Source organism: Monopterus albus, unplaced genomic scaffold (genome assembly GCF_001952655.1).
Source record: "Monopterus albus unplaced genomic scaffold, M_albus_1.0 scaffold236.1, whole genome shotgun sequence".
In the NCBI taxonomy this organism is placed as follows: Eukaryota; Metazoa; Chordata; class Actinopteri; order Synbranchiformes; family Synbranchidae; genus Monopterus; species Monopterus albus.
The window spans coordinates 583,533-603,468 of record NW_018128116.1 but is presented as its reverse complement, the minus strand read 5'-3'; the positions used below and the strand labels follow the sequence as shown (position 1 = coordinate 603,468).

The 19,936-nt window shown below is 42.4% G+C and overlaps 1 protein-coding gene across 1 annotated transcript in view; it reads left to right on the top strand.

Annotated features, from left to right (window-relative positions):
* The window catches only part of mrtfab (myocardin related transcription factor Ab), a 48,606-nt gene that overhangs the window by 2,455 nt on the left and 26,215 nt on the right, over positions 1-19,936 (top strand). Inside the window, exons 2-3 of the mRNA XM_020620367.1 lie at positions 1,897-1,958; positions 6,456-6,641. Of these exons, the coding sequence (XP_020476023.1) occupies positions 1,897-1,958; positions 6,456-6,641 (248 nt within the window). The remainder of the gene's footprint in view (positions 1-1,896; positions 1,959-6,455; positions 6,642-19,936) is intronic.

Sequence of the window (19,936 nt, the reverse complement as noted above, 5' to 3'; positions counted from 1 at the left end):
AGAGCAGGTGGAGGTCTGCTCTGGAAAGAAGAGGAATGAAAGTCAGTCGTGGTAAGACGGAATACATGTGTATGAACGAGAGGGAGGGAAGTGGAACGGTGAGGTTACAGGGGGCTGAGGTCAAGAAGGTGCAGGAGTTTAAGTATTTGGGGTCAACAGTCCAGTATGATGGGGAGTGTGGGAAAGAGGTGAAGAGGCGAGTGCAGGCGGGTTGGAGTGGGTGGAGAAAGGTGTCAGGAGTGTTGTGTGACAGAAGAGTGTCAGCAAGAATCCAAGGAAAGGTGTACAAGACAGTAGTGAGACCAGCTATGCTGTATGGGTTAGAGACTGTAGCAGTGAGGAAAAGACAAGAGGCAGAGATGGAGGTAGCAGAGATGAGGATGTTGAGGTTCTCTTTAGGAGTGACCAGGATGGACAGGATTAGGAATGAGCACATCAGAGGGACAGCTCAGGTCGGCTGTTTTGGGGACAAGGTCAGAGAGGCCAGATTGAGATGGTTTGGACATGTGCAGAGGAGGGATAGTGGTTATATTGGTAGAAGGATGTTGGAGATGGAGCTGCCAGGCAAGAGGTCAAGAGGAAGGCCAAAGAGGAGATATATGGATGTGCTAAAAGAGGACATGAAGTTAATTGGTGTGAGAGTAGAGGATGCCGAGGATAGAGTTAGGTGGAAACAGATGATTTTCTGTGGTGACCCCTAACGGGAACAGCCAAAAGGAGAAGAAGAAGAAGAGGCTATATCCATACAAGACAAATTTTAAATGTACTCTTTCTTCTATGCATTTCCATAGTTTACTGAGGACAATAATTCCTTTGATTTTGAAAAAAATTATTGGGTACAGCATGTTTGCCCCCCTGTGATTTACCTGTAGCTCTTGCCTTCCACCTGCAGTACACGTAGTTTGACACTAGATGGAGACAGAGACTGTACAGGGCGGTGGATCTCCAGGTTTAAGTAGCTTACTGAATACCTCTATCTATAATTTACTTTCTCCGGTTCTTAAAATTGAAATTAAATACTATACATATTATTTTGAAGCCACTACTCTGTCTGACATTTGCAGACATTACTCCGCTGTGCTATGTCCTAGTGCACAACAGTAGTAGTAAACGAGTGGGAAAGGTGTTGGGAAGGAAGTGGGTCTTTGCGTCCCACGCAGAGGAGGGTTTTCCGGTTAAAGTTTCTTTTGTGATTCGGAAGTGGCGGTGTGATGCTAAAGCTTTTTGTTGTTACAGACACGACACACAAGTGGCGACCATGATAAGTAAGCGTACATATACAAAGCAAATAGTATCGGAGCATTAGTTTGTTTTGTAAAGAGGGAAAGCCGCAGCATGACAACAGGAACTGCGTTGAACAGCTAGCTAGCGGTTAGCGGTAATGACTGGCTGTTATAGCATGCTAACGGCAGCTAGCTGACTTGGGCTGTCTGGCTGCAGTCAGCATGGAACCCGAGAAGGTTTTAGGCTTGATGTATTCGGCCCTAGCAATAAGTATGTTATTGGTCACGTTTCACGTTCATCGTGTAGTTTGTATGCGACTTTACACAGTAGCCCCATTATAACTTAGATATTTACTATTTAGGTCCATGAACGTATTACCACACGAGCTAACAATAGCTTAGCATTTCTGTCTATTTTGGACAGTGACAGCTGTCTGCTGACATCTGTGGGGAGCCCTCCTGCAGCGTGCAGTTGTCTACCCCCTATCATCAGTTCTCATTATTCCTTTTTATACTCTGTTACTTTGTTTTTAAATACACTCCCTGGTTACACTAATACGAGCACTGCTGCTCTGTATCATAAACAGAAGAGCAATGGGGCATTTAAGGAAGGGTTTGTAGAGAAGGAGAGTACAGTTGTTGTCTGCTGATGCTTTTTAATTTTCCTCAACAGAACTGTTCAGAGCTCTGACCGTCTGAAATGGGAAAACGCCCCCTCAGGATTCTGTAATACAGGTAAGCAACAAACCTACTTTTTCTCTGGCATATTTTATGACAGGGCAGGTGCGAAAGACACTATTTACCTGGCTGCTCCTGGAACTGAGATGGTGCTTTAGCTCTTGATAGTAGTTATATTGTATCTGAGGTACAGTATGCACCTGTACTATCTGTACCGTTGTAGTTGTGACACATACTGTATATGAAGGCTTGTGTGGGCGTGTAGAGAGGAATGCTTGAGTACTCAGTGTCTCTCTTCAGTGTATTGCACCAGAGTAGTACACACTACATGTTTGAACAGTAGTCCTCTGTTGTTAAAGTCAGGATGAAGCAACTGTTGCACTGAGTGTCTCTGAAAAGCCATCTGTTTGAAATGGTCAGGTTAAATCACCATTAAACACCTCACTGTAGAGTGCTGGACCTTGTTAGGCTGCATTGCTGAGGCATCGCTGTACACTGCAGAGATGTAAAGCCACATCTTTCTAACGCTTTTTCATGTCACGCTGACTGGCGATATGCATGCCTAAGTAATTTGTCGTTGTCCTTAGGCAGAGATCACATGTTGTTTTGAAGCCACCATAGACATTATCTCACTGTCAGAGGCGTGCATTGTTATTAAGCATAACCTGTTTTCTAGACATGGGGTGGCCAAGGGCCTGTGCAGCAGCAATGTCCCCGGCCGGGAGCAAATAGGGAGCACAGCCAAAGTTAGATTTTTAAAAAGCATGGTGTGTGTCTCATTTGTACACAAAAAAACAGTTGGATTCTTAATTATGTATGATTTATTATCTCATAGAACAGTGTTTAGTTTACCTTTTATGTTTTTCAAATGTGCCACCCCTCTCTGAGTCTATGCCCCAAACTGGCCACCCCACCCAAAATTTGCTAGATCCATCCCGGTCCCAGGTGCTAGTAATTTTATCTAGTGTTTGTCAAAGGACTAATTTCTTTAAAGAATTCCTTTGTTATGGCAGCAGTCTGACCCGCAGTGCTGGATTGAACAGGATAACTGTTGCATTGTAGCACCACTGACAATCTCCATCGTGTTATTTCCGTCCTTTTGTAAGTCAGTTTTGTGGCTTGTTTTTCTCAGTGTCATTGGAGAGGCCTGTGACTCATTCATTTGTTTATAACATCTGTAACCCGATTTCCAGATTGCAATATAATCAGGCCAAAATGAACATGCAAAACTCACTTTGGGATTTGCTGTCGAGGTAGAGCTTTTCTTGGCAGCAGGTGAGTCAGATTAGCAGATATGCCACAGCATTTGCTAATTGATGCTGTCATAACACTGCAATGGCAACATTTTTGACCAGAAGATATCACCCAGCTTTACATGTAAACAAGATGGTGAAAGATTAGAGACTTACAGTATAACATTTGTTTTGCTGTGTCTCTTAATATAAGTACTGACTCGAATCATGCCTATATTATCTAGTGAGATCTCATCCCATGAAATCCTGCGTCATAATTTTGAAAACTTTGAGTTGTTTTTTTGTACAACTGCTCATAATTAGATATGGCATTTGAAAATATAGGCTTTTATTAAATTACATTTTTAGCAATAACTTGTTTCCTCAAAGTGATGTATCATTTTGACATTATAACCAGAACTTGTGTATTGATTGATGCTAGTCAGACAGACTGCCTTGTTTGTTTTCTGGCCCGCTGTGCAGTAATGACAGAATTCCCATCAGAAGTCTAGACAACACATATTTGCACAGAGAGCATAAGAGAGATCAACACACAGCACAGCAGTGGGTCCTGCCTTTGTAAACATCTGTTAGTGATTGGCTGCCCAAGTTACTGGGCCTGCTCCGTCCAGAGGAGCATTTCATAATGGCAGATAACCAGTTCCACCAGGCTTAGTCCAATAAATCAGGAAAATCTGATCAATAAATGTAACCTGACTTAAAAGACTCCACCAGAATACTCTCAGACAGGTTCATGCATATGGTTAGCTTAAATGGCTGGGAGCTTAGCCAGTTAGTCTTACAATTGTGTCTGCCAGTCTGAAATGCAGTGTTTTCTCTAATGTTCCTCCCCAGCCGGGCTTCATTACTGCTGAACTGTGAACACATGTCACACTGCGGCATGTGTCCGAGCTTTGACACAGTTGGTGTCATTTTAATGTTATGTATAAGGCTGGGCAATAATTAAATATTAAAGGTTATCAGATGGTATTACCAGGCCCAGATGGAATCTGCGTGAACAGAATTCCAATACCTCTGCAGATTTTCCACAGATTTTGAAAAGAAAGTAGAAACTCAGAATGTAAGCAAGTGTTGCCCCCCCCCCCCCCACCCCCCGCCTACATGTACACAACAGTTCTGTAATGTTGTCAGTGGTTTTGTGTGTGTGTGTGTGTGTGTGTGTGTGTCATTGTCAGTCATTTTCCAAGCCAAGTATCTGACATCCACATCTACTTCACACCTTGACTAGCTAGTTGCACATCTGTGTAGCACTTCTTTTTCATTCTTTACACAACTATCTGTGACATTTCTCATGTCGACCTTCCACAGCTATTCCTCAGTAACCTGTGTGAACAGCCTAGGTTAATGTCCATTAACAAAGACATCTCCTGGCCAGATTGTCTGAAAATGTGCTCCGTTATCCCCCAGCCCCCTTTTTTATGCAGTGGTCAGTAAGTAGTCTATGTCTAAAGAAAGCAAAGCTTGTATTTCAGTGGCCATGTGTATTTAAATTTCATGCTGGTGGAATTTCCAACAAATGTTCACACTTTGAGTGTCTTGAAATGCTGATGGAATAAAAATTTCTCACATTTAAAAGTTTATATAAAGTGATTTCTTTCACCTTGCCCAACATTATTTTAGTCGCTTTAATGCATTTTTGTGCTTTTGCTCAAAAAATGATCAGTGTTGGCTAAATGCATATTTTCTTATACATTACAAGCAAAAAAAAAAAGAAACTCCACGGAGTTCCAGCCTGAATGACTGCAGAAAACTGTAAAAAGGAAAAATCTGCAGATTCCTTTTGGGCCACGTATTTTATTACTCAACAGTTTTTGTTCTTCCAAATGGATAATGGGCCTTGTTCATTAGGAACATTTTAACACGGCAGAGTGGAATGAGCACAGCTATAAATTATAAAGTGCTATCAATTGCCTCTTTTGACAACAAGCCAAATCGACATTTATCCCAAAATGTCAAAATGGTTCTAAGTCACAAACTTGCACTTCCTAAACAAGGCTTGAGTTAGTCTGATCCCACCGTCTCTGACTTTAACTCTGGTTTGTGTTGTTAGGCTCACACAAATCACGCTTTTCAACTTTACCTTGATTTTTCCCAGAGAGGAATTTGTCTTGCAGCCAGATGCAACACAAACAAGCACAGATTTTATTTGTTTCTCTAATGACCCACTTCCCAGGGGAAGTTATTAGATGGGTTAAATGTAAGAGATAAGGTGGAAAAAGTCCCTGAACATAGTTCTGTCTTTGTAAAACAGCAGCCACAGCAACAGTTGTAAAAGCTCAAACATGCAAATTCTTCCCTGATGGTTGGTTTAATCCCTAGCCTACAGCCCTGCATTCTTCTTCTTTTCCCATTTGTGTGTGCATGTGTGTGCACACTTGGTGTTACTCACATTGTAGGGACTGAAACCTGTTTACACACACACACACACACACACACACACAGTGGGGACTTGTCCTTCCTTGTAGTCATGGTGGGGACCAGCATCTGGTGGTGAGTTTTAGGGTGACAACTTGGTTTAAGGTTAGCCTTAGGTAATTTATTGCTAAGGTTGGTCTAAGTCTTCAGGAAATTAATGCAAGCCAGTTTAAATTCCCAGTGAGGGATAACGTGTGTGCGACAGACAGATGCTCAGTAACTTGGGACTAACTTTTTGACTTGTCACATCCTGTAAAAGTGGTACCATTTTCCTTTATCTTTTATTCCATGGCATTCTTGAATAGTTAACTCTTACTGGCCTACGAATCCTATGACTAATCTTATGAACTGTGGAAGCAAATCTTTTATGGGCAAATGCACTGTGTGTCCGAGGCAATATTTTTCTACATTTTGCATTGTGGCATCAAGCTTGGCCATCAGTCCTGTGAACTGGCACATGGATGTGCCAGAGGATGTGTGAAAATTTATTGAATGTGATACTGTGATAACCTGATGCTTGCTATTTGGCATGAATGACCGACTGACTGACACTCAACAAGCTTATATTTTCAGTTGCTAAACCACAAGCTGCATACCTGTCAGATAATACAGTATCATCCCATATGTTCTGCATCTGTACTAAGGTTTTAGTGGGCCTGAAGTCCATGCATTTGTTAAATACCACGCTAATATCATAAAGTAGACACTGAGATAAAGTGAAACTTTTCACACTTTACAGTTTATTTTGAGCACATAACAAGTCAAGCATTAGACTGCACACCTTTATTAAATTAAGAACTGCAGTATATTCTTGGTAGTTGCTGCCCTGTTTTCACATAGAGCCCTTTGATGATTCCAAACTATTCATTTCCTATTTTTGCTACAGGTCTCCCTGTCACCCTGGCAATGCTACACTCACAGAAAGGCGAGGGGCCAAACCCCAGCAGTATGGAAGTTGCTGGTACTCCAGGCGCGGCGCCGAGCCCTCAGAGCGAGGCAGTGACCTGTGAGCTTCAGGAGCTGTCCCTTCAGCCTGTTTCCAACCTGCTGCCTATACAGGAGCGCAAGAATGGTGAGACAGTGATGCAGGCTAACTTTTTCTTATTTAGTGGAGGAGTTCAACCTCATCTGCCATGCACTGTGATCAGTGCCATGTAAGCATACTATGGCAGGTAACACTACTGTTAATCTCCAGGGTTACATTGGCCATTGTTCCCAGCTGGGCGCTGGCCGGCTGGTTTTGTGCTGAGACAGTTGGTTGACCTGCTTTTAATTTGTCAGGTAGAGGAAGGTTGGGCAAGGTTGGACCATTAAATGATTAACCATGTATAGGACGAGTCACACAGTGGCAGAGAATATTGCAGAATAACATCTAAACACTGAGGTCCAGTACAGCCAGCAGTGACTGCAACAGAAGGAATAAAAACTGAAGAGACTTCATTTATGTTACATGGACAGTGTTTCAGGTGACGTTTACATCATTTAATAATTTGTCTAGAATGGTCTTATTTCTGCTTCTCACAAACCTGACCATGTTTACCTCACAAAAATGCACAAAGACACACTTTCTCACACAGCCTCAGGCCACCGCTCCCAAATTGAAACCACTGCTTTTGTTGGTCTATTTCTTTCACACTTCATTGTGCTAGCCAGAAGCAGACATGTTGCTGCAGTCACTCCTGCAGCTTATCTAGCACGAAGATTCTTTAAGTGTTTTTCTACCACAGGAACTAAATGAGCCACAACCTGGAGATTCCCATTCCTATAATTTGGTGGAACTTGTAGGGCTGGTGCCTCAGTAGGTTCTGACAGAGCACTGGGGAGATGCATTATTTATAGCTGCATGGGCCTATGTATGCATAGGTTGTGACAGTAGAACAGAATAAAATCTCCACAGGGTATCAAAGCTTTATCTCTGACACCAGGTCATGCAGTCTGCTTATTTCCCTCCTCATTAATGGACAAGTGCTGGGGGGAATTAATTTTAAACATGTTTTCAGGATGCGGATCAGAGATGGATGTTTAGTTCCGTGTGCACTAGTTTCTGTGTGTGTGTGTGTGTGTGTGTGTGTGTGTGTGAGTGAGAGAGAGAGAGAGAGAGAGAGAGAGAGAGCACTGACGCAACTGAGAACTGTCTTGAAAGTAATCAACATTTCTTGTCTTCAGTCACAAACTTACCACTGAATAATTCCACAGCAGACAAAAAGCAGCCACACTCTGATAATGTGATAGAGATCTTTTAAAACTTTGAGGTGGAGAATCTGCTTTGATTGTGGAAGTGAGCAGCAGCAGGAGGAGGAGGGAAGGGGGAGAAGGAAGGAGGGCGAGGTCATGTCTGAAACGGCAGCATTGCATAACTTCTCAGACAGGGAACAGAAGGAAAGCCAGGGAAAATGGAAAGCAAGAAAGGAGGGGGTGTGTTACTTATTCATGAGCAGGTGAGGCTTGGCACCAGCTTGTTTTTGTTCTTTTTCAATTTTAACTTCTAAACTGGCTGTGAGAGTGCAGAGAGGAGTGCCCAAAGGTTAGTTTATTTTTAAGAAGAGCTCAAGAAAGTTCACTGGAGCAGGAGGAGAAAAATGTGTAGTCCCAAAGAGACCAGAACCCATGGTTGGACCTTGTTGTAACCCAGGGTGTAATAAACATACTCACAGACCTATACACACCCTCTCTGCAGGGGCGTGCACACACTTGTAGAAGGCAATCCAGAGAAACGGACTGTGAGGTGCAGTTCTGCTATACTTGTAGAGTACCAGCTGTCAGTGAGAGGACATGTGTTTAATGTGGCTTTTCTCCTGCCGGACATCTCTTCAGCCTTTCGCCGCTGTTGTGTTTTTTCACACCATTCACTGTGCTTGTGTTGGGGCTATGAATTGCTAAACTTGCCGTGAGGGTGACGCTTCCCTTCATCATGGTGCAGAGACATATCCGGTCAGGTAAAGTCAATTTCAGCAGTCTTGTCATGTGCTTTCAAAATAATGACTGAACATTGCCTACAAAGTCTGCCTTAAGCTGAGCTCCAGGTGTGATGTAAGTGTTCTGACACTGCAGTTTTAATTGTTGATTGAATGGGAATGACTGCTCTGCAGTTTAGTGGAAGGCTGTAAAATAAGGCAGGACTGTAGATTTTAACCACAGTTAGCTACAAGAAAAGAGAACCAAATTAAAAGAATTAAACTCCCAGGGTCCAGATATTACCAAATTGATTAAAGAGGTACAGTCTGGAAAAGTATGTTATTGACAGGAAGGTCTCCGGGACAAATGGAGCAGGCGGAGTGGGAGGACAGGTTTGCAGGGTCTCTCATGAGCAGAACTAAGTGGTTCAGGGGTCTGAGCATGTTGAAGGCTTTGGTGGATGAATTGGGCTCTTCTCATAAACTGACAGTCCTGCTCATCTCAAAGTAGTGGTCAGCAGTCTAGACAAGGAACTGCTCCTCTCTAAAAACCAACTGCTGGCCAGAGGCCAGGATCCGGGCAGGGCTGGAGAGCTGGAGGTTAGCTAAGGAAGGAGGCAGAGAGAAATAGAGAATCTCAGCCCAGGCTTGCTTAGGGAGCCAAGAGCCAGGAAGAAAAGTAGGTTGGAGGTGTCAGAGACTCTGCTCCAGATTTGAGTGGAAATGACACACTCTTTTCAGTCAGAACACATTGTTCCAGATCATGACCCAGACTACTGCTACAACAGAGACTGTCTAAAGACAGTGTGCCAGTACTGTTTTCAGGCCTCTGCATGTTTCTGATTTCATTGATTAGTACACCTAAAACCACTGAGTGGAACTAATAAGACCGATTTGCTGCTGTAGTGTTTGGATTGATAACCTGCAGACTCGTGTGTTGCAGGCACACAAGCCAGAGATGGAAAGTCTCCAGAGCCTGGCTGAACTAAAATCATTTTGACTACTGGCCTTTGATCAAGTTACCACATAGGAGCTACAGCTAGCTTGGCAGTTCCATGTACCATTCGGACAAAGAGAAATGGCATTTTGACTTTAGAAAGTGATCGACCAAAGGCTAAATGTCTTGGATGAGGGGCTGGTAGGGCCTGACTGAGATTACATCAGTGAGGCTTTGGGTTTGGCCGGCTATGTCATCCAGACTTGTAAACAGAAGCAGATAAAGATCATGTTCTCCACCCTTGCAGAATGACAACAGATGGGCTGTAGCTTACACTGGGTTCTGGTCAACAGGAGCCAGAAATAATCAGTTTACCTTCAGAAATTAAAAATACTAATGTAATCTGAGCCCACATAAGCAGGCTGTTATGCTGTTGGGCAGTATTTAAGATATAATGGTTAGATATGTAACCTGGCCAAGGCTACCCTAGCCCAGCAGTGATTCAGAGAGGCTGATGGTACTGTTATGTAACAGACCTGGAGGCTGCCAGCAACAGAGGAACCATAGCTCTCTGTCAGGCTGAGAGTAGGAGGACAGAGTGAGAGAGAGAATGAAAGGTGGCAAAAAGTGGAGAAATAAGCATGTAGTTAAGAGAAGACAATGAATACATGTAAGATGAGAGTAGAGAAAACTGAAGCATCAAAAAACAAGAGCACTCAGAGGGCGCATGTACCTCTGCCAAGGCACAACGTTCGCCTGCGCAAATGGGTCCAGTATGAAAAATGAGATCCAGAACAAAACAAAATGTGTCCTAAAATCCTTAATCTGGATCGAATCTGGATCATCTTTTAGGGTATGATAGGCAGTTATACTGAACATTTCAGGGTTCAGTCTTCATTATATACAAAGTTATGGCAGAAAATATATGTTAAATGGGGGTTTCAGTGTCAACTTTAAATAGCCATCAGATCTGGATGAAATTTGGTCTGGTCAGAGACATTGCCACCTTTCATTGCGTTAAATTTCAAACAAAAAATGATTTCATTAACTTTTGAAGGAGGTAAGAATTTTTTTTAAATTTTGCCCCATATTAGATGGGATTTTTTTGTGTGATTGTTTTTGTGACCTTGACATTTGACGTTTTTCAGCCAAGATCTAATAACTTCTAGGGTCGGTCCCCACCAGTGTCTATAAAACGTATGCTGATGATCCATTCAACTGTTTGTCAGTGATCCTGCTAACCAGCACACGCACGAAACCAAAAACACAATGTCCATGGTAGAGGTAATCAATCCATAAAAAAGTCCAGAAGGAAGGGAGGAAGGGAGGGAGGAAGGAAGGAAGGCAGGAAGGAAGGAAGGAATTTCATTGTAATCAAAACACATAGCTAGAGGATCGACAGTCCAGCTGCATGTCTTCTCACCACCTGTTCTGTCATTGCACTACGTAACCTCCATATTAACAACCTAAAAAAAATCCCATTGAAAATCATATAGCAACATAACATAAAACATTTGGAGCACTACTAAACAAAAGACATTAAATGTTGATCAGAGTTTTATTACTGGCAGCATGTTGTTGCATGGTAAATCTCGCTTGAGTATGAACATTTCCTTGGAAGATTTGGGACAAGTATTTGGAGATGGATGGAGGTCTGCATGTAGGAGCATATAAAGCTGTAGCACAAATCTCAGCCTTCCAGTGACATTACAAAACAGGCTGAATCTAAACAACAGGAGTCCAGATGTTATTGTTTCTGGTCAATGTAAACAGCTTTCAGTCTAATAAACATACAGGCAGAAACATAGTTATGCAAATTCTGTGAGAAGCTTAACTCTTGTGTCCTGCACACACACCCACAGACAATGCATGACTCAACAGGACAGACACACACTTCTCTGGCAGGTCCTGGGCATGCACTTACAGGCGTTGATAGCCTTCTGTTTTCATAGTGTGCCCTGACTCCCAGGTATTTCAACAAGAACCAACATACACACATCTTTGATTTGATCTACCAGTAAATTCCTGGTAGATAATGAGAAGTGCCAGAGCCTAGCCAAACAGCCTTACTCAGATCTGTAGCCTAAAGCTAAAGAAGAACGCTTGATTAGCTCTGTGGGTCTGCTCAGGAGCACGGTGCCTGAACGCCTACAGGTACAAGCCCACTCATGTAGCTCAGTGATCTTGAAAGACTTGCACACACTCTTACTACTGCATCATATAACATGCACTTCAGGGCATGCAAGCACGCAGCAGTCTTAAAACATGGAGACGGGAGCAGATAAACATGCAATATGTTACTCACCAATTAAGCACAGACACTTGAATTCACACAAACATTTTAGGTGTGTGCCCACCTGCATACTGACTCTTATACATGTGGCTAGGTTGCAGCAAATGGTTCAGGCACAGCTGCAGCACACACTCGCATGTACACCATCAGTAGTGTGGGTAGAAAAACTGAAAATTAATGCAGTGTCTTGTGCAGACAGCATTTTAATGAGACAGGCGAACTGTTTTAAAACTTTGATTATGTTGTATTTCACTACTGTATGAAGTTGCTCTTAGAAAAAAGGTGATTTTGTAGCATTAATGCTCTACTGCTTTGCTTTTAAAACCAACTCAAAATGATCCATTTATTGTCCTTTTAAAAGATGGTGGTGTATTCATACACGTAGTTGAAAGCTGCTGTCACGGGTACAAACCTGCTGCTCTTACAGAAGACGTATCCTTGAGTCGGTTTAGGCCGTGCCTCTTCTCCAACTCAACTTGCTCTAGTGTTTTTGAATAATAGAAGAGCACTTAGCCCGTGACTCACCTACTAACGGCGAGTGTGGCACACTTGATGTTAGCTGATAAATGTAGCAGAGGTCAGTGTGAGCTGACTGGACTCGTGTTGATTCTAGGATGACTCAGTCACTGAGCCATGTGCAGGAGGTTTCAGTGGTGATGACAGCACGGGGTGGATGAAGCGAGGGCTTTGCAAAGCATACATTATTTGGCCTGTATGAAAGACATTTATGTAGAAGGAAGGACTACTAATTTTGATAAATAGTCAGTACTATCCCCTAACATGTAAATTATACAGTAAGTAATTGAGTTTTACCCTCTGAAGAATAGTTCTGTTTGGATCAAACTGTTTCTCACGCACACACAGGAAACTTTGATTATCATAGTAGATGCCATAAACAGTATCACCAGACTCCAGAGATTCCAGGGAAAACTGAGGGCTCAGCTCTTGTCTCATCTGTTTGTCACTGTCCTTACTTAGAGCACTCACCAGTGAACCCTGTCAGAGCAGACTACAGCTGCTTGTGCTTGAATTGAAATACTCATGGTCACTGGGGATGCATCATGGTCATTTGATATCTCCACATTTTCACAGTCACATACTTTTTTGTTATATGGTGTGAATGGGCCTGTGTTGTGTCTTTATTGGCTTCAGTAATAAGATTTTTGTAAACAGAGAAACAACATTTTAAAATGTTTTTTTCTTTCTCTCTGTAAATGGCTTATGTACACATTCTTTAATGTCACTTTAAGCACTAAGATAAAATAGAAACCTTTGTCCCCATTAAAGGTCAGCATCTAATAAAAACCTTGACATTTTGTTGCAGAAACAAATTAACAACCAGGATTTTATTAGATGTTATAACACACTCTCTCTTCATTCTTCTTTGACTCTGGCAGTCTTTCTTTGTGGCCAGTCTGCTGGACTGAGATGGAAACAGTCACAAAGGAGGCAGGGATAGGGGGTTTTCTTACAGTTCAAATGGTTTTCAGATGTTTTAGTTATGTAACAGTCTGTTACAAAGCAGTCATCACAACACAGGGAGCACCCCTCTGTAGCTCTGCTGCTCTGTTTTTCTCTCTCCCTCTCTCTGTAAGCCTCTATTCCTCTCTGAAAACCTCATTTGCTAAGCATGACCTCACCTCTCCTCTCCTCCCTCTGCCCTTTCTGTTTTACAGTGAAGGGTCATGTTACCAGATGCTCACAGCAGCTCTGGTTTATGCTCTTCTTTGTCTTTCATTAGTGTACACTTAGAGCTCAGTCTACTTTTTATTTGTCAAGATGTGACAAGGTGAGGGGTACTGCTGCAGGCTGGTCAACAAAGACAACCTTCCTAATTACAACCTGTCTGATTGTCTGACCATGGTTGTTGCCTTGCTTTCTTAGCTTACACTGCATTCAGAGATCCCAGCATATAAATTTGTGAGTACAGTGTTATAGTAAGCTGACAAATGACCAAAATTCTTATAAGCTGTATTTTTAATTTAGCGATAATCTAAATCTCTAACCTGCTGTCTTTTTCTGTTTTAGATCTTGTAGAATGAATATTTTTTCTGTCAATTTAAGACTTTGGCCATTTCCATGTTTGCTTTGCAGAAATAGCTATTGTGTGAAATTCTCTTCATACATTTTTCTTTCTTATGCAGGAATAAAAAAAATCTGCACATCTTTGAAGCAGTTAGCAATAGCATCAGTCAGTTTTCTTACCTCTGGCAGCTGAGAAGAAAATAAAACAGTCTCTAATGGGAATTAAGCTGAAGTGCTGAAGGTCAGTTATGATTTATTCATCCAGTATGTCAGAAGGAAATATTCCTTCATCATATGAAACACTCGAGCGGTTACTGGCCTTATGCACTTACCTTACACTTACTGACCTCTGGCAGTGAGTTTACGGCTTCTAGTACAAATGAAGCATGAGCACAGTAAGTGATTAAGTGCAGGCTTGCTACAGCAGTGTTTACATCTGGGTTTTGTGCTAGATTCCATATCCTTTCCTTAAGATGCACACGAAGCAGCCATGCAGCTACCAATCTCCTCACTGTACAGCAAACGCTTCGGTTTAGATAGTTAACTTGATTCCACTGGCTGTTTCTTTTCAGTTCAAAAATGTTAGAATATCAGTAAGAAATTTCAGGCCTGATATCAGTAGTGAGTCACAGCTAGATGCAAACAGTGCTGGTAAATTCCACAGCAGAGTGGGTTGGGGGAGGGGGAGCAGGAAGTAAAGGAAAAGACCACTTTGTTTTCCTGTTGGAATGTTAATGGCTGGTTTGACCTGTGGTAGACTGTTGCTCAGCCTGTTGGTCTCTTGGCAGATCACATTTCATTTAGTTCATCAGTGTGGTGAATTCTCCATCCTCCTGTTTTGTTGGTAAACTTACTCCTGCCTTAAAAGACATCCTGGGAAAATACAAATAAAGAGCATCCCTGGGTAGAGTGCCAGTATGTTACCTGAGTTCCCCTACACATTATGTGTGTCTCTGCTGGTTTCCCATGTATGAATTCACTTATTCCCCCAGCGACAGACTGCCATGTCTGTAAATATGTGGTCATCAGTGGTAAACCATCCTTTAGCAAGCAGATAGCTGTTGCCAGGTAAGTTTATAAACTCAGATCATTTGGACCATTAGACTCAAATGCAGTGGACATATAAAAACTGATATAAAATGTTACCATACCTGCTGCTGCCCTGCATAAACCATAAGGAAATGATTCAATTCAGTTTCAGTTCAGTTTTATTTGTATAGCACCAAATCATAACATGTCATCTCCAGACACTTGACATAGTAAGCTGCTGTTGCGCAGAAGCCTAGGCCTATAGCAGCATAACTAAGGGAAGGCTCAGGGTCACCTGATCCAGCCCTAACTATAAGCTTTATCAAAAAGGAACGTCTTAAGTCTAATCTTAAAGGTAGAGAGGGTGTCCGCCTCCCGAACTGAGACTGGGAGTTGGTTCCATAGGAGAGGAGATGGAGCCTTGTCATTAAGGGCTTTGTATGTTAGGAGAAGGATTTTAAATTCTATTCTGAATTTTACAGGGAGCCAGTGGAGAGAAGCTAATATGGGAGAGATATGATCTCTCTTGCTAGTTCCTGTCAGTACTCTGGCTGCAGCCTTTTGGATTAACTGGAGGCTTTTTAGGGAATTATTGGGACATCCTGATAGTAAAGAGTTACAGTAGTCCAGCCTGGAAGTAACAAATGCATGGACCAGTTTTTCAGCATCACTTTGAGACAGGATGCTCCTGATTTTTGCAATATTGTGCAGGTGAAAGAAGGCAGATCTAGAGACTTGGTTTATGTGTGATTTAAAGGACATATTCTGATCAAAGATGACTCCAAGGTTCCTCTCAGTAGTACTGGAAGCCAGAGCTATGTCATCTAAAGTAACTATATGGTTAGATAGCAAGGTTTGCAGGCCCAAGTACAATAACTTTCTTTTTTTCAGAGTTTAGAAGTAAGAGAAGAGTTGATAGAAATCTTACTCTTAACTGACTAGTGACATAGTGATAGGGCAATTTTATTTGTTTTCCAACACCTGAAAGGAAGAAAAAGTAGAATAAACATTGTATAAGTGGTGAGAAATAATCACAGACATTCCCAGAAGTTAATAGATGGTAAATGATCTTAGACTTTAGCACCTTTCTATGCATTGAGCAGCTCTGAGTGCTTTACATTATTTCTCATTCACCCACACAAGCACTCATACACTCACAGACCAGTGATATCACCAACAGCACCTAGGGGTTCAGTGTCTTTTTCAAGAACACTTCAACACGTGGACTGAACAAACCAGGAATCGAACTGTTAACCCTCTGGTTAGGAGACAGCCCGCCTCCTAAGCCATAGCTGCCCCATGATGAGGGTATTTGTCAGTAGGAGTCCAATAAAGGCCTAGATGGTGTTCACAGATCATGTTGTTGAATTCCACTGCCAATTATTAGTGGAAATTCTCAGTCAAACAGTTTCCTTTCTGAGAATTTTCCTCACAGGCTTCTCATGTGCAGTTTACCTGAACCAGGCTTGCCCATGGAGGTTTGTGGAAACTAATAATTGTTGTGGGGATGTTAATGGAATGTGGTGTGGTAATTGTTTTGGGCAGGACATGTCTGAAGGACATGCGCTCTGGGCCAAAAGGCTCATAATGTTCCACAGCCAGGGTAGAAAATGAAAAACATTAGGTTCCAGCCAGTTTATTCCCTCAGTTTTAGATAAAGAAGCATCATCTGGAGGTCATATTTTTAGCGCTCTTTAGTTTGACTGGGATGCTACAGCAGTAGCTGGCCAACGGCGATAATGTACTGCATTGTGCACAGTTATACCTGGTGTCTGGTCTGTCATAATCAACACCTGTCTTTCCATTATCTCCTAAATTAATACTGTAGTGTGTTCTGATTCACAAAATGACAACGAGGCAAGGAACCATTCATTTATACATCCACATCTTTGAGTCACTGTTTCTGCAAGACCTTCATATACTTATTATATCCCATTCGCTTGCACTCTCTTTAAATTCCCAGAAGCATTTTTCAGGAATAATAAAGGTCCAAATGAGGACATACAAGAACAAACAGCTTCACTGGAATGTTCTGAAGCCAGAGCTATAACATCTATTGTCTCTTGCTAAAGGTTAAGACAAACACTCTGAGGTCAGACAAGATGGCGCTCCTCAGGGTGTGACGTCACAGTTCACTTGGAGTCAGGTTGTTTCTCTTTTGTCTCTTTTTTGCTTATTTGTGCTGTTGTCTCCGGTACTTTTTACCATGCTAACTCTGAGAGACGAAGCAGTCCAAGTAACTACAAAACAGTGCTGATTTATTCAATGAACACAGGTAAAAAATTACCATTACACGCTCAGGTATCTTGCACCTCCAACATGCACGCAGGCAGCTGAAAGATGAAAGACCCCGAACCACAACAGGCCTATACATTCATACATATCACTTTGGGCTAACCCCATACTACACAGGAGACGCCAAACCGTGACGTCTCCCAGGGCCAGCTTTGCAGCTGACCAGAGCAGTAGTCAAAGCATGAGGAAAATCAATGTGTGAATGTCTGTTGATTATGTGGTGTGTAGCTAAAAACATTCTAACACGACCTCTAGTGACATGTCCTGACATTAAACATAAGAAAATATGATGGCTATGGCTACAGTTATACACATCATAATAATATTATTAAACATCCTGTCTTCTAACAGTCATCTAGTTATCCTTGACCATAAGCAACCTGCAGCAACTCATGAGAATGACTAAGCATTTAACAGCCTGAGCTAGACATCCTGTCTACTCTAAACATTTTTAATACATGAAGTGTCTAACCAATGTCTATCTGACTAAAAATACCTAACAGTGCCGTGTTAAACGGCAACAGTAAAGACCACAAACTTTATTTATGACCAGGCGACTTTGTTATTTGTTATTCTTATTGTTAAAGACCCCGCTTTGTTAAGAGCGCAGTCTTTTTGGAGATTTTGACCCAAGCACGTTGGACTCTCACCCAGAGCTAATATGCTATGTCAACACGACGCCAGGCCAACCCCCAGCAGGGAGCTTTTCCAAAAACAACAAACCAAAGCACAGATGGGGGGAGTTGAACGGAGGCTCCGGCGCTTGGTTGGCAGCTGCAGGCTAGTCGTCACCGCTATACTGTTCGCAAATGTCCAGTCTCTGGATAATAAACGGAATGAACTCCTCGGATTACCTCGCACAAGGACATACAGGACTGCTCCCTGCTGTGTTTTTGTGAAACATGGCTGGGAAAAGAGACTCCTGATGAGGGTATAACTCTGGATGGTTACTCTGTGTTCAGACAGGATCACAGTGCCGCTGAAAGTGGCAAGACCCACGGAGGAGGAACGGCCGCCTTTGTCAAACAGTTCTGGTGCACAGACTGTAAGATTCTCTCTAAATTCTGTTCTGAAGATGTGGAATATTTAACACTAACGCTAAGGCCATTTCATTTACCTACTTGAGCTTGATGCTGCCAAATACAGGGGTGGCCAATTCCAGTCCTCGAGGGCCGCTGTCCTGCTTGTTTTCCAACTATCCCTGCCTGACCTGCTGCTGATTACCTGGCTCAGGTGTGTTCAGTCAGTCAGAAGCTGGAAGATACCATCTTAGATGAAAGTGGAGTGAGGAAAGATAAAGTGAATTGGTATCTTCCCCCCAACAAATCAGTGGACAATGCGACGGCTCTGGCTTTATTCCACACCCTGAAACATGTGGACAACAGCATTACAAATGCTAGGATGGTCTTCCTGGATTACAGTTCTGCATTCAACACCATTTACCCAGGCAGGCTGATTGGGAAGATGACAGACCTGGGTGTACCAACTCCCACCTGTAACTGGATTCTGGACTTCCTGGCTGAAAGACCACAGGTGGTCATAATGGGAGGGTGGGTGTCTGCTGAGCTCACAATCAGCACAGGCTCACCACAGGGCTGAGCTGACCTGAGCTGGTCACTGAACACAACTACCACAGTGAAGAATGCCCAGCATCAGCTATACTTCATCAGGCAGCTCAGAAATGCTGGGCTGAACTATCGCCCTCTCACCCAGGTTTATAGAGGACTGGTAGAGAGCATCCTCACTACTGTCTGGTATGTTAACACCACACAGGCAGAGAGGAAGGGTCATAAAGACTGCAGAGAGGATAATTGGGACTGAACTGCCTGCTATGGACACACTGTACACACAGCACTGTCGTAAAAGTGCAGAAAACATAGTCAGAGATCCACACAACCCAACTCACTCTCTGCTCAGACACAAAAACTGCACCTACAGCCTCAGGCACAGCAGGGCGGACAGTATCATCACACACATAACAAGACTTTACAACAGCTTTTCCCTGCCGCAGTAAGACTGATGGTAAATATGAAAATGTGAGAATATATGAGCAATAACCCTTTACTAACCATGCGCAGTAACTCCTCACTACCTCACTGAGCGTAATGACATAGCCAACTCCACCATGTGAATTACTAAGTGTGATGTTTGAAATTCACTAAGAAAATACTATTACCCTATTTTTGAGTATTGTGGTTTTAATGCTTTGTTGCCTTTATGTAACTTTTTTATTTTAAGACTAAGTGTTTTTTCTGGCTTTTGACTCCTTACCCGACTCCAAAGGAGAGCTGTACAAGAGTTGCTATATGCCTAGACTGTTTATGCGTAAATGGCAAATAAAAATCTTTACTTGACTTGACTTGACACTCAGTCAAATAGTTGTGACTGCAATACTGCACTCAAATGTCATGCAAATGCTTTTTGTAGTAGTAGTGGTCTTTGTAGATACAGTGGGGCAAATAAATATTTGATACACTGCCAATTTTTCAAGTTTTCCCACTTACAGAGAATGGACAGTTCTGAAATTTTCATCGTAGGTACACCTCAACTGTACGAGACAGAATCTACAAAAAAAATTTCAGAAAATCACATTGTTAGATTTTTAAATAATTTGTTTCCATTTTATTGCATGAAATAAGATTTGATACAATAGAAAAATAGAACTTAATATTTGGTACCGAAACCTTTGTTTACAGTTACAGAGGTCAGACGTTTCCTGTAGTTCTTGACCAGGTTTGCACACACTGCAGTAGGGATTTTGGCCCACTCCTCCATACAGGTCTTCTCCAGATCATTCAGGTTTTGCGGCTGTTGCTGGACAACACGGAGTTTCAGCTCCCGCCATAGATTTTCTATTTGGGTCAGGTCTGGAGAATGGCCAAGGCACCCCCCGG